The 14,474-nt window shown below is 41.0% G+C and overlaps 2 protein-coding genes and 1 non-coding gene across 6 annotated transcripts; 2 read left to right on the top strand and 1 right to left on the bottom strand.

The window, feature by feature from the left end:
- Positions 1-3,173: 3,173 nt before the first annotated feature.
- Positions 3,174-3,244, bottom strand: TRNAG-GCC (transfer RNA glycine (anticodon GCC)). The gene has a single exon. It is a non-coding gene; the product is annotated as a tRNA-Gly (tRNA).
- A 6,347-nt stretch (positions 3,245-9,591) lies between these two features.
- On the top strand, positions 9,592-12,314 carry LOC103973058 (FCS-Like Zinc finger 10). Of its 4 annotated transcripts, none has more exons than XM_009387526.3 (3): positions 9,592-9,747; positions 10,489-11,621; positions 11,815-12,314. In XM_009387526.3, the coding sequence occupies exons 2-3, from the start codon at positions 10,534-10,536 to the stop codon at positions 11,963-11,965; spliced, it is 1,239 nt and encodes a 412-aa protein (XP_009385801.2). In that variant the 5' UTR covers positions 9,592-9,747; positions 10,489-10,533; the 3' UTR covers positions 11,966-12,314. The 4 variants fall into 4 exon arrangements, with proteins under 4 accessions (XP_009385801.2, XP_018676812.2, XP_009385799.2 ...); XM_018821267.2 differs by having other exon boundaries at positions 9,593-9,747; positions 10,489-11,615; XM_009387524.3 differs by lacking the exon at positions 9,592-9,747 and adding an exon at positions 9,754-9,933.
- LOC103973084 (F-box/kelch-repeat protein At1g80440-like) lies at positions 12,004-13,624 on the top strand. Its single transcript, XM_009387551.2, has 3 exons — positions 12,004-12,030; positions 12,082-12,144; positions 13,127-13,624. The coding sequence occupies exons 1-3, from the start codon at positions 12,004-12,006 to the stop codon at positions 13,622-13,624; spliced, it is 588 nt and encodes a 195-aa protein (XP_009385826.2).
- The last annotated feature ends 850 nt before the right edge of the window (positions 13,625-14,474 follow it).

The raw sequence follows: 14,474 nt of genomic DNA, 5'->3' as shown, positions 1-14,474 counted from the left end.
GTGCCGCAAGAGGGTGGGGTTCCAATGTCGGTGCGAGTCCACCTTCTTGATTTTGAGATAACCTACAAAGGAGAAGGATTGTTATCGCCACTGAGGAGATCAGAGTACTCATTATCACTCGATAGAAAGGAAGGAAGAAGAAATCTTGCTAAGGTAAGAAAGGCTTTGATACCATGAAACAATAAATCATGAAGATATTAAACATCCATTGATGATAATATGATCTAATTTGACTACTAAATATTTTTGGATTATGATGTTATGAAATCCAACCATAAAATATTAATGTTGCTTATCAAATAGAACATGGTGTCCGGACACCCATGAGTGTTGCAAAATGGGAGACACATGATAAGTGGATAACCCGACAACATATCTCACGTCTTGTCAAGTACAAGTACAACTTATCTATATCAGCATCGACACAATATTGTTAGGATTTTAATGACATTAAGAGAGGGATGAATTAGTGTAATAATAATTTTAATTAATTTTAAAACTCTATCGATAAATCAACATATTTCAAAAACTTGATTGAACAACTTAAAGTTACCGGTAAACAAAATAAAACTAAGTTAAATGACAAATAAAGAGATACAAACTAACTTATAGTGATTCAATCTTCTAACTAACACCCAAGATTATCGACTTTCACTATCGATCTTTTTTCTAATGGACGAAGATTAACTACTCTTATTATAACTTTTTTTTTAATAAGGAGATAACATTCATACTCTTTTTTTTACATAAGATCTCTCACTTCCTACAATTTAGAATTATAATTAAACTCAAGAGGAGACTCAAACTATACTCGAAATGAGAGTTTATAATACTTTTTAGCTCAATAATAGATGCTTCATCAACTAAGTTTAAGTGGGGTATTTATAGGCTCCAAAAGAATAGAACCAAAAATTTAAATCTTTAAAATTTTAGGGTACGAGCGATACTACCATCGGCACTAGACAATACTACCACTATAAATAGGCTTCAAATATGGACTCTGATATACTATCGTTGGCCTAAGCGATACTACCACCGAATTAGGTGGTATTATCGCACCGTTGGAAAGGTTGATAAAGCACAAACAATGCTTGTCGACTAACTCAAATGGTATTATCGCTTGTGTTTGACAGTACCACCACTTAGGCCTAGTTTAGGCCATTGGTTTGGCCTTCTAACAAGCCCAATTCAACCCTAGTTCAGACCCAATGGCCTTCTTGATAAGTTAGTATGGTTTCAACCAAATACAAACTCAAATTGATTCCATAATGACCTCGATCAATATTTTGACAAATTCCTCACACATACGACACATTTACGAAGCTTTTGGCACGTTATATTCTATTATGGCATGTTGTTTGATCTTTCGGCACTTTATCCGAACCTCCGACACATCGTCTTTTCCTTTAACATATCTCTCATTATAATGACATATTGACATTCTTATGATATCTAATTTTTTGACGCAATATCATATTCTTTCGATACGATACTTTGAACATTTAGTACGAAGTTTGATTTTTGACACATCGATCAATCCTCTCGCTTGATATCTAATTTTTGACATAATAATTTTCCAACATAACACTCAACTCTCGTATTTAACAGTCCGTGTCTATAATTGAAGTATATTATTAATCCAATAAACTCTTGAATTAGTTTTATCATCATAATTTAAGATTAAACAAATACTACCTTATTAAATGTTTACTCAACATGGCACTTTTGTCGAGACCCACTCGTGTTATCAACGATAGCTAATGCACGGTTACTAATAATGTATGCTAATGATCTGATGAACACTCCCACAAGCCAATAATGATGGATGATTTTGCCTAACTTCCATGCATATCAAAACTCTAAACTCCAACGATTAATCGAACTCCCTAAAATACAGGTACTCAAGTTTAATCATTACAATTTCTTAGGAAAACTCTAGTAACTTAAATATTGGATGACCTTTGTTGGGCTCGACTTGTACATTGTTTTTACAAAGATGCTCTCCGTATCTCTTTATTTTTCTCACATCAAACTTGCAGTAAGCTGGACCGTAAGACACAGATGAAAACTGAATCTGCAACATTTGTCATTTACATTTCCGAGCTGCCTTGTTGGATGCACGATGATGTGTTGGTCACGTTATCACATTCTTACCGCTATTTTGGCTCTCTCGATTAAATATTATAATATTTAACAAAGGTAAGGGTTAATTATATATTATTTTATTATCTTATACAGTTAGACGTCTTTAACATCTCAATCCTTAGACTTAAAAAATTTATATTGAAATCTCTAAAGTTATAAGAGTGAAATATTTAACTCCATTTATTTTATCATCATTACATTTATCGATGGAAGATAGTGCATAAATAGTATGAAAATAATAAATAATTTCAACGATAATGACGAACGATAATATCATGGGTGATTGTTGTGGTGGTAGATGATGACACCGTCGGTGGCTGTTGTGGTGGTGGTCGATGTGAATAACATGGTGGTCAGTCTTACCGATATCAATCTGAACATTGATGACCAGGAGAAAGAGGAGGCAAAACAGTGAGGCATTTGCATCAGTGTCGAACGAGAAATATGAGACAAAGCAGTGCGACGCCACTCTACATTTGCATCGATATTGAAGGAGGAAGATGAGGGAGGTGAGCGATGCACTACTCTACTTCATTTTCCTCCAATGTTGCTTTACATTTACGTCAATGTAGGAGGAGGAAGAAGAGAGAGATGAGCGCCACACCGTGTTGCCTCCACTTGCTCCTCTTGTGTTACTTTACATCTTCATCAGCACCTCATCGCTCTATCTCCTCTTCCTCCTCGTGATATTCGGATCGATAATGACATGCCATTCATATACGATGCCATTATCCTACTATCATTGTTGAAATTTTTTTTTTCTTATCATTTATATACATGCTATTATATGTTATATCTTTTTTGATAAAACCGATAGTATTAAGATAAATAAGATTAAATATTTTACTTTCTATCTCTTTTAAAATATAAGAATCGATATGCTAAAAAAAAAATCAGACTTATAATTAGCCCCCAACGTAACTTATAGTTTCCATGTACCTATTTAGCTTCCGATTATTACCTTTGTTAGAGGGGAACGGGCGAGGGCGGCCGCATTTCCAAAATAAATGCCAAAAACAACAGTTCACTGCACCAGCCGGGAATCGAACCCGGGTCTGTACCGTGGCAGGGTACTATTCTACCACTAGACCACTGGTGCTGTTGTTTGTACTTGTGATTATATATATATATATTATAGAAATATTTCATCGTGTTTGATTATTCTTTCTTTCAAAAGTCATAAGCTCTGCAACAAAAGGGAAATATCTGATCACGTTACTCACCCCTTTATCTCTTTCTAGTGATAACAAAGGTTGCGACTGATATGCCAGCCATTGGATTGGATTACGTCTGCACTGGGAGTCACAAATCTTGGAGTCAGCGCATTCTCTACGAGTTTCCACATGTTGATCGGAGTAGTGTTGCGTTCGGAGCATATGTGAAGGTGGCCGCTGCAGCCGAAACTGTTGACCGCATGTCCTGCTGCTGCTGCTGTCATCTCGCTACTACTCTTTCTCGGCACATACATACTCACAGAATAGAGTATGAGCTGCATAAATTCATCGTTTGGGTCCAAACCTGATGCTAAAGTTTGGGAGAGAAGTGCAGATTTGCCTCATCCCATAATTGCAGATGAAATATGTGCCAATGATGGACATTCGAATCGAAGATAAGAGAGAGATTTGAACTCATAATAAACTAATCGGATAATACACATGATCTTCCAACATGTATTTTCTTCCGTTTGTACGAAGAATTTATTGCCCCCAGCAATCAACCATCGGCCATCCGATGACCATTTATGATATCGGCATCCGATGCTTGCCTTGCGGTCGGTCCCTCTATAAATGAGGTCACATCTCCACGCCACACACAAACACTCAGCCGAGGCTCCGGAGGACTGCACCATGGATTGCTGTCCTGAGCTCCGGAAGCAGAGATCCTGTGCGTGCCCACCTCTCCACATCGGCAACTGGTGCAACGGCCGCCGCGGAACGGCCGGCTTCGCCCGGGCGATGGCCGACGACTGCGACGAAGAGTTCGACTCACTCAATTGCCGGCCGACCCAGTCGAGATGGCGCGGGCTGTGGCGGAGGATCGTGAAGGAGAAGAGGCGGATGCTGAGCTCCGCCAACCCCACGCACCTTCCCTATGATCCGTATACCTATGCGCAGAATTTTGATGAAGGGTCGGCGTCGGTGGAACCGGACAATCTTTCGCGCTCCTTCTCCGCGAGGTTCGCCGTCCCATCGACCACGACGATGCAGAGAGTGGGTTGATCTCCGCGGTTGTGCTTACGATGACAAGGGGGATGCCATCTGCAGCCGTAGTATGTCTCGAGTCGATTGCTCTGCATATTTCCTGAGATCTGTGAATGATTATGGGAGTTGATGTGTATCCGAACCCGATCCGTGTATGGACGACCGAAACTTTCGAACCTTCCCTTATCTGAGTTAGTGATCTTGAATATGACGATAATCTTCCGCTACAGCGGGAGTCTAAACGCTAAGCACGTAGAATACGTAAAGAACAGAAGATATCGCTACGCCTCTTCCCTGTACACTTGGATTTCAAAGGGAGAAACCAAAGCAAACAAGAAAGGCTGACGCTGCCGAGCTTTTCAGAGTCGAGGAACCTCGGCCGGGCCTCCGCTTTATGCTGTCTTCTTGTGCTGCCCACCACGAGCGAAATAAAGGGCGTTGCGTGCTTCCAACCCGCATGCGCATTATTCTTCCTTCGACATGACGGGGACGAAACCTGTGGTCCAGATCTTGAAAGCGCAGCGTTTGGATGTACCGAGAGAGTGTGTGATTCCGATCTCATTTGGTAAACCTGACAAGATGCGGGGGAACGACGACTTCTGAATCACCGTCGTGGTCGGCATTGACACCACTTCAAATGCTTCACGGAAGAGAAGAAACAGTCGAAACACTCCTCGTGCGTGATGGATTTACCTTGAGAGGACGGCGAGTGAGGTTTGATGTGGACTTACCGCGGAGGACAAGATGAATGGAAGGCATGTTACCGAGCCAGTCGGGTTGGGGTTCACATGGGAACCTCCTGTGCGGCACGTGACCTGCCCATCACGCGCTGCCCGAAACCTATATACAATCAATCGCGTCTTCGCTGGGAAAGGGTGTGAGCCACGTGGGATTTACCGTCACCACGTTCGACAGCTCATATTGTAGAGTTCCCGTACGTCGATGTGCAGGGCAAGACGTGGCATGCACGTGAGAGAGATGCTTCTACTGTGCGTCGATTGACGATACCAATTTTATACCGAGCATTTGATGGCTACGTGCACGATGTTTTTAGAGAAAATATTTTAGAGATCTTACAATTATAATTATATTTTTATATTTTTGATGTGATGGATGTCGATCACAATAGAAACACTCCGACTCTATTCACTATTTGATACTTGTTGCGGAGGCTGACGTGGAAAGAAAAGTTCGATGTCATCCTCTACGTGTCGCTCTCTCGATAACAATCCAAGGGAGATGATTTAGGCTTATTTCTCCCCTATCGCTCATATAATGCCAAAGAGAAACGTTGGGATAGTAGTTGTAGGGTAAAAACCTTAACCCTCGATGTTGTGTCGAAAGATTCTCTTTTTAAGAAAAACTCATACCCTAAAAAAGATATTAGACTAACTTAAATGTACGAGGACTCAAGTTAAAAATTTTCTTTCAATATCGGTCTTAATGCAAGCGACACCCCATACGCACAGAGTCACTTTAGATCCATCTCGGAGCCACTCATAACACTCTTACACCTTCAGGTTTGGATGTTGATAATAATTTCTTCCAATATATTGACGCTAGAAGGAGAGTTTGATGTTGAGTTATGATAGGAAAAAATGGTTTCCCTATCAATAATTTCCCTAGCATACTATCAAATGGCCCACTATCCAAATAATGGGCCGATTCGTCACAACCGTACAGATTTGCAATACAGAGCCGAGTCAATGTAATCCTAATAGGTTATGCTTGTTGATTTCCACATTCTAGAGAGACTCATTAAGATTTCATCAAATTTCTACTGCTGCAAATGGTAGGGCTGCATCTTCGATTACATGATCGTCCTCATTCTAGCATGACCACCATGTCGTAATCAAAGTCAACAGTAACATATACCTACCCACTGGAGAGCTCTCATCCTGTAGCCATCCAAATTGTGCCGTATCCAGTAAGTATTTGACTCGAAGCAACTCGAAGCTTCAAGATTCAGTCTTCAAAACTGCACCACATCAAATACTATTGGTAGAGCGAGAGAGAGAGAGAGAGAGAGAGAGAGAGAGAGAGTTTAACGTGCACCATGGTTCATCGCCGTATGGGCCACTCTACGTTTGACGGTGAGGCCACGTCTTACGAACTTGGTTGGCTCTACAGCACACTGGACATGAACAGGTCCAGTCGACAAACTTTGACCTCAACCTCGACCTCGTCTTATTCAACCTCGGCGGTCTGTAAACTACTCAAGAAATCATCACTTGCTACCATCTATAAGTACCGACTTCGTCTCGAGCTCTCCCCCCACCTTACACTAAACTCACAGCTCTCGGCTCTCCTGAAACTGTGCGCTCTCGACTTTGGAGGAAAAAGATGAGTTCCATGAGAGTGTGCACCGCCCTGGGTTTTGCTGCATTCATCTTGTCTGGCCTCATGCAGATACCTCATGGGGAAGCAACTGCACCGGCTCGGAAGATCGATGGCAAAGCCATCGACCAAGGCATAGCTTATGTTCTGATGCTTCTGGCTCTCCTTGTTACCTATATCCTTCATTAAGCATAGTTTCAAGTGGAGAACTTTGGGAGGAATACAGATAGTTCTTTCTTTGTTGTGGGTATGTCTGTATCAGTAGACATACTTACACTCTACTATGTTGCTGATTCTGTACTGCTACGGTGTGTATTCATAAACTAATGCTCAACCTTTTTTACATTTCGCACTCTCATCTGTGCTTTAAAATGATTCCACATGAAACATTGGTCTTACTATGAATGGCTGCATTACATGCATTCCGATTTGATAAATAAAAACTTAAGTTTGTTGATTTGAACAAAAATTTATATATATATATATATATATATATATATATATATATATATATATATATATATATATATCACTTAACTCTCTTAATCCAAAAGCAAATTAATTTTAGTTAAATCAATATATTTTTTATATGTATAAAAATTATAATCATATTTCTATTATGTAAAAAAAAATTGAATATTAAAAATCGAAATAAAAAAATTGTGCTTATCTTTTGATGTCATTCAAAAATCTTTATCTGATCTATAAGTTTATTTTTATCAAGAAATACTAATTTCATTTTTTTCTTCTTTTTTCTATCCATCCCTTTATACTGAATATATAATATCTTAAATTATATCTATTTATAAATGAGAACTGAGAATCTTAAATGAGTAATTAAAAATTTTGTTCCGGTAAGAAATCGTATTATTATTAGACTTTTTTTTTGGTGATCAATAATAATTTAATCAAATCTATAATATATCTTATTAGATTAAATATAATTATATAATCTAATCATTTTCTCTTCATCCAAAAGTAAATTAATTTTAGTTAAATCAATATAATTTTTATAAGTGTAAAAATTATAATCATATTTCTATTATGTAAAAAAAAATTGAATATTAAAAACTAAAATCAAATAATAATATATTGAAGTTTAGATGTGTTTATTTTTTGATGTCATTCAAAAATCTTTATCTGATCTATAAATGCATCTTTATCAAAAAAATTAATTTTTTTAATTTTTTTTTCTATCCCTTTGTAGTACTAGTAATAAAATAGGAATTAAGATAAGATGAGAGAAGATATATAATATCATAAATTATATCTATTTATAAATGAGAGCAAAGAGTCTAAATGAGTAATTAGAAAATTTGTTCCTCTTATTATTATTATTATTAGACTTTCTTTTTGGTAATCAATAATAATTTAATTAAATCTATAATATATCTTATTAGATTAAATAGAATTATATAATATAATCATTTTCTCTTCAAATCTTATCCTCAATCTTTTACTATTCATAAATACCTTACATTTTAAGATAAGCTCACAGAAGAGAAGAGAGAGAGAGAGAGAGAGAGAGAGAGTGAGAGTGAGTGAGCACTTGAGGATCCTGCTTCCTTATTCCTTTCTTCAATTATAGTATATGATATAATTATCAGGTGATCATGGCCGTCCATTATATGGACATCTGTGATCAGATCCTTCCGCGAGCTACATGCCAGGAATCGACGAGTGGGTGCGCCGCGACCAGCCTTGGCGACCGGGAGGCCTGCAGAATGGGCAGACGGCCGGTCTGATTGGCCTCGTGATTCGGATCGCCGCCGCGAGAAATCATGAAAGGCTATAATGCTGGCAACAAAAAGGACCGTGCCGGAGAAAGAAAAAGGAAAAGCGACGGTGAGATAGAGAGGGGGTTGGATATTAAAACCTTAGAAATTGGGGCACCATAGCCACCGACGGTCTTCGCCATGGCCCCGTTGTTCTCTCCAGTCAAAATGCAGGTAGCCGAGAGCGAGTTGGGTTGCAGGGTCGCCTTCGGGACCTTCGGGTCGGTGGGAGGAACTCGATGATTTGGCGAGTCGGTAAGGGGTCGGCCTCGGCAGTACATACGTGGGACCCAAAGAGAGTGAGAGAGAGAGAGAGATAGAGAGACGAAAGGCAAAAAGCGGGGTAGGGTGAACGGATTAAAGATGGGGAGCGATCACACGTCGGACACCAAGGCATTATGAGAACCCCCTTTGTTTTCTTTCGCTGAGATTCGTGCGTAGTGATGCATTCATTCTTCGGTTAGTTTCCCAAAAGCACGTCACGGGGCCACTTGTTATTTTTTACACGTGTCGGGACGACGGTGGGGCCCTCCCTTTGTTTCTTCGCTTTGGTCTTTGCTTCCGCCACTCGTCGTCTTCTTCTTTTGCTTACTCGATAAAGCATGACAGGACACCATCATTCGCCCGAGTAAATGGGATCGTCCGAGTATGAAGTAAAAAAAGGTTACAGGAAATGAAACTTTGGGTCCACGTCTTCCTGGAAATGAAGAATCATTTGAGGTAATTAGATCGAGTGGGACGACGTTCTATCATATGTAGCAGAGAATACCTTCACATAAATCATTGGTCACACAAATTGCTGAATATATAACTCGGACACAAATAAATATCTTCGGACAATAGCTCGGTCGATCGTTGATACGATTTGTAGATTCGCGAGAAATTAAATATACTCAATACGATATTATTATTTTTTGAAATATATAAATTTCAAAAGATACATTTAAGAATAAGAAAAATCTAAGAATCCTTAATTTTCATACTTAAATAATCTTATCAACTACCATAAGATATACGGTAAGTAAGTACAGTCGAATACGTACATTCTGCTATTCTGACGGTCACGAATGCGGTGAGAAGGACTATTTCGGTTTTGATGTCTCATGAAGACAAATAGAAAAACCGAGCGAGAGTACTATGTAAGGTATCGTTTCTACCTTTGCAATCAGTTCATACTGCAGCATGGGGGGTCGGCCTCTCTTCATAGGCTCCTCCGTCTGAGAGGAGGTGGTCTCTCGGATAGAGAGTGTGAGGGGAGGGGGAAGGAGGAAGCCAAAGGGAAAGCAAAGGTGGGGCGTTCCTGCAATCCCTTTTCTATGTGGACTCGCTGTTGTTTCCCACCATGACCATGACATTTCTGTAATGCATCATCGGATGCATTTGGGCTCACCAGACAAATGAAAAAAGGGCCTTGGAGAAGCACGAAACTTGTTTTTCTGTTTTGGTTTGGGGTTTCCTTTGGTGCATTTTGGCAGGTTCGAATATCAGATCTGGTTCTTTTCTCCCTGTTTTACCGGTTCTTGGAGAGTTCCTCCTGTATCCAGTATTCTTTTGTAGGTTTCCATTTCTTCGTGTTCATCTTCCGTATGATATTTAGTCTCCATGCATTAGGTTAATTCCTGTAAATTTTGTTTCCGCTAAAAACAACATCGTTGCGAAATGGTTAGATTTTTGTGATCTGATGAATAGGCTCCATTTTCGTTATCCGTTCGTCAATTCGTCGTTTTTTGGTTTGCCCACCTGTTGTTTGCTTATATGCGTAGCCCGTCGATGGATGTACACGATCGGTAATGTGTCTCATTCCATCGCCTTTACCGAAATCCTTGTGTTCTTTGGTCGATATCCAGTCGTTTTTTATTCATTCGAATGTTTCCCCATTGGTGGGGGGGAGGGGAATAAAAGGGGGAAACGATTTTGTACTTGTTATGTGGAATTATCGTTCCGATTCTTTGGAAAAAGGAAAAGATTTTGTACTAGGATCACACCAACCTTGAATGCCTTACTGAAGCACTCTGTGGATTTATGTTCAGGGATCTTAGTTTCCAAGAAGGGGAAAGGCAGAGAAGGCTGGAGATATGCTGAGGGCAATGAACAAGATCCACAAGGATCACGGCACGGAGCAGCTGGTATCTGATTCGCCCTCAGATTCTTGCTTCTCCTCTAAGGGCCTGATGCAGACGGCCAGGAACACCTCGCTGTTTGGTGTTCCTGGCGTCTTCGTGGGGTTCAGCACCAAGGGGTTCTCTAATTCTGATGCAGTCAGGAGCCCCACGTCGCCTCTGGACTGCAAGGCTTTCTCCGGCCTAGGCAACTCCTTTCTTGGTTCTCCGAGATCGGCAAGCCTCGATGGGAAGCCCAGGTGTTGGGACTGCAACAGGGTGGGCCTGAGCCTGGTGGACGCCCTCAAGGACGAGGCCGAGCCTTGTGGGAAGTTCTTGGGACTCTCCGAGAGCAGGACCTCAGCCTTTGCTCCAGCTACGAGGATTGACATCTCGTGCCACAAATCTCACCTCGCTGGCCTGAGAGATGACTCCTCATGCGCAGCTCCCAAATCTTTACCGAAAGACTATGCGATCTCTTCGCATACTCTCGGTGGATCGGTAAGACCCCAGTTGGACAGATCAAGGATGTCGGCGCTACGATCCAAAGTGGCTGAATCGGAATGTGGAGAGTTAGGATTGCTGAGGTCTTATTCAGCAGATATTAGTCGACCATCATCTCTGAAAACTGATTTTGTGTATCGGAATTCCAAGTCCATTTCTGATGTTTTTCCATCAGATTCAAACAGCTCGATGGTGGATTCTTTCCGGCTGGTCGAGAGGAGTGCCAGTTTTGACAAATTTTCTGGCGAAACTATTGGCTCATCTTATGGTGTAATAACATCCCTTTCTGCAAGTGAAATCGAGCAATCAGAGGACTACACTTGCATTATATCTCATGGCCCCAATCCTAAAACAACTCACATTTTTGGAGATTGTATTCTTGAAAGCCACAGCTTTCCATCACTAGTTTTTGAGAATAAATGTAGAACAGATGACTGCCGGTCAGCCTGGCTGTTGAAGCCATCTGAGGATTCACCGCCCTGCTCCTCCGACGACTTCCTCAGATCCTGTCTCTCTTGCAAGAAGAATCTGGAAGAGGGAAAAGACATCTACATGTATAAGTTAGTCTTACGATGATCTCAAGTCTCTTTAATCTGCTTCTGTCGATCGAACACTTCAACAATCGTGGTGCTGCGGAACCTTTTACTTTACTTAGTTTCTTATGCACCGACGAATCATACTCTTGTTTCTCAAAAGATTTCAATAAGATCAGTACTTGTAGTAAGCGATGGTAACAGTTCTATTGTTTTGCAGAGGTGAGAAAGCATTCTGCAGCTGCGATTGCCGTGACCGAGAAATTTTGATCGAAGAAGAGATGGAAAAGCTCACAATCGATTCATCCGGCACTCCTGGTTCATCCTTCCATGAGGATATGTTTGCGGATGGCAAGATCATGACCGCATAGGCTGGAGGTTTGCCGGAGTGCCAACACGCACACATGCAATGCCTGCGAGCATTGAGATTGTGATGGTAAACAGTCGGATCATCCATCTACCTGGAACTGTCTATGTGAATCTGTAGTGGCCATTGATCATCACCATGTATATTCAGTTGTTTCCATCAAATTTCACTTGCGTGTTCATGGTAATGTCGGCAGGAACGATCTGGCAAATTGCCGACTCCTTTTTCTTATTATCAGCGAGTCGAGGCACCCCATTTTTCCAGAGTTTTCGTGTAACCCTTCTGAACTTCATAAATAATGAAAATGCCTGAGCCATGATCTATGTCAGTTGCATTTTGAGGCTCTTTTGCTAGTGGTGGCTCTCAATTCTGCATTACATCATGGGCACAAATGTTGCACAGGAGCTTTTTTTGATGTCCAACTTGGTTCTACAATCCGATTGCTTAGTTGAAGTAATCTGCAGAAGAAGAGGTAGTCATATTGAGCTTGTATCTCTATTCTGATCTGTACATGTCTCGGCCACAAATGATTCAGATTCAAATCCAACATGTGTTAACCTAGGCATTGTATTATCTTTGCTTGGAAGAGATTCTAGTACCAAGGTGCATGCATGCACAACCCAAATAATTATGGAGACCGGCAGAAGCCCAGTTCACCTGATTGACTCTTTTGTTGCCTGTCTTCCTCGTCACAAGCTGTCCTATTATTTGGCAAGTGTGTGTGTTTGTGCAAGAGAGTGTTCTCCGTTCGCCGTACCTTCTGCGCTGCTGCCTCTAATTTAACCTCACCAGTGGTACAAGTGAAATCAATGGTCCTATGCTGTACCGCACGCCTAAGACAATCACATGGTCGCACATAACTCGACGAAGATTGCGCGATCCGTATCGCGTGTTTGTCGTCCATCTCTCGCTCGCTCGCTCTTGGTTCAGACGCCAAACCAATAAACGTTGGCCGTCGCCCGGGAATAGACGGCGTCGGCCAATACGAAGGAGAAGACGAACGTAGCTCGGGCTAGGAGAAGGCCATTTCTAGTGTGGTCTCTGCAGAGGCCCACGGGGCCGAACTTAAGGGACCTCATCCTGGAATTCAGCATGAGCTCCCTGATTGGAGAAAGAACTCGCAGTTCCACGAGTATTGTCTATCGTGACGAACCAAACAGATTAGAGGCTCCCAGTCTCCAACTACCGTCGAGAAAATGGCCGAAGAGACGGCTGGAGACGTTCTGAGATTGCAACAAGTACGCCCCCTCCGCCGCTCCCTTTTACCCCCTTTGACCCGGTCACCGGTGCGTGGAGCTGCCTGCCGTCCGCCTCTGGCCTCCCGCACTGTCTGTCGCTATTCTGCCACCTCGCGGCTGTTGCCCAGCAGCTGGTGGTGATCGGACGGTGGGACTCGGAGACGTGGGCCGCATTCGACAGGGTCCACGTCTACGACTTCGTGTCCAGCACGTGGCGTCACCGGGCCCGGATGCCCAGATCCCGATGGTCCTTCGCGTGCACGACGTCGAAGGAACTCCGTGGCGGTGTTCGTCGTCAGGGGCACGACGAGGAGAAGAACGCGCTGCGGTCTGCGATAGCGTACGATGTGACGGCGGACAAGTGGGCATTGCTACCGGACATGGCTCGGGAGCGGGACGACTGCGGCGGGGATTTCCGCCGGTAAGAAGTAAAAAAAGGTATAGTTTAAAAGATCATAAATAAGATTAAATAGAGTTTTATGAATAAAGAATTCTTAGTTTAAAATATATTTTAGAAGACTTCAAATAAAATTAGATAGAGTTGTAGAGATTAGGAATTCTTATATTTTATATTTATAAATATATGGCATCTATGTATAGATCAATTCAAGCATCGAGTATGTTGTTCAAGAGTATTTTTCTTTTTGAGAAAAATATCTGAAAGACTTATTTGAAGTTACTATTGAACTTCTCAATTAGTCTAACTATCAAGATACGAAAGATTTATTTGAAGTTTTATCTCATAGGAGAAGATCTATGGGATGTAAATGGTGGTAATGCAACAACAACACCATATGCTATAGATGGAGGCGCCATGAAGAGTTGGAGGGCTTTAAATGCAAAGATTAAATTTGTATAAAAGAGATATATTTCTCATCTCTTTAAACACATTATTTGTTACAAATCAACTTCAGAGAATTGGATCACTTTTAATGCATTACTCAAACAAAAAGAATATGGTTCGATTTTAGTATTTGGAGAATGATTTGGCAAATACGTGATCTCTAAATTTCTTAGTATTTTTTAAAAATTAAAAATTAATATTTCGAGATACTACTCTTAGATCTAGATGAGTCTATTTCTGATGCACGAATGAAACGTTATATTATTCATGGTCTTTGAAAAATAATATTTTTTATGTTACATGTATTCAAGGATGGGTTCAACAACCATCCTTAGTAGAGTTGGAAAATCTTCTTGCTTCTCAAAAATCCTTAGCTTATCAAATCACGAGAATTTCTATTTCAGGGGGGAGATGAATATTTCCTTTTTATA

Source organism: Musa acuminata, unplaced genomic scaffold (assembly GCF_036884655.1).
Source record: "Musa acuminata AAA Group cultivar baxijiao unplaced genomic scaffold, Cavendish_Baxijiao_AAA HiC_scaffold_1137, whole genome shotgun sequence".
NCBI classification, from domain to species: Eukaryota; Viridiplantae; Streptophyta; class Magnoliopsida; order Zingiberales; family Musaceae; genus Musa; species Musa acuminata.
This window is presented reverse-complemented; position numbering and strand designations above follow the sequence as displayed.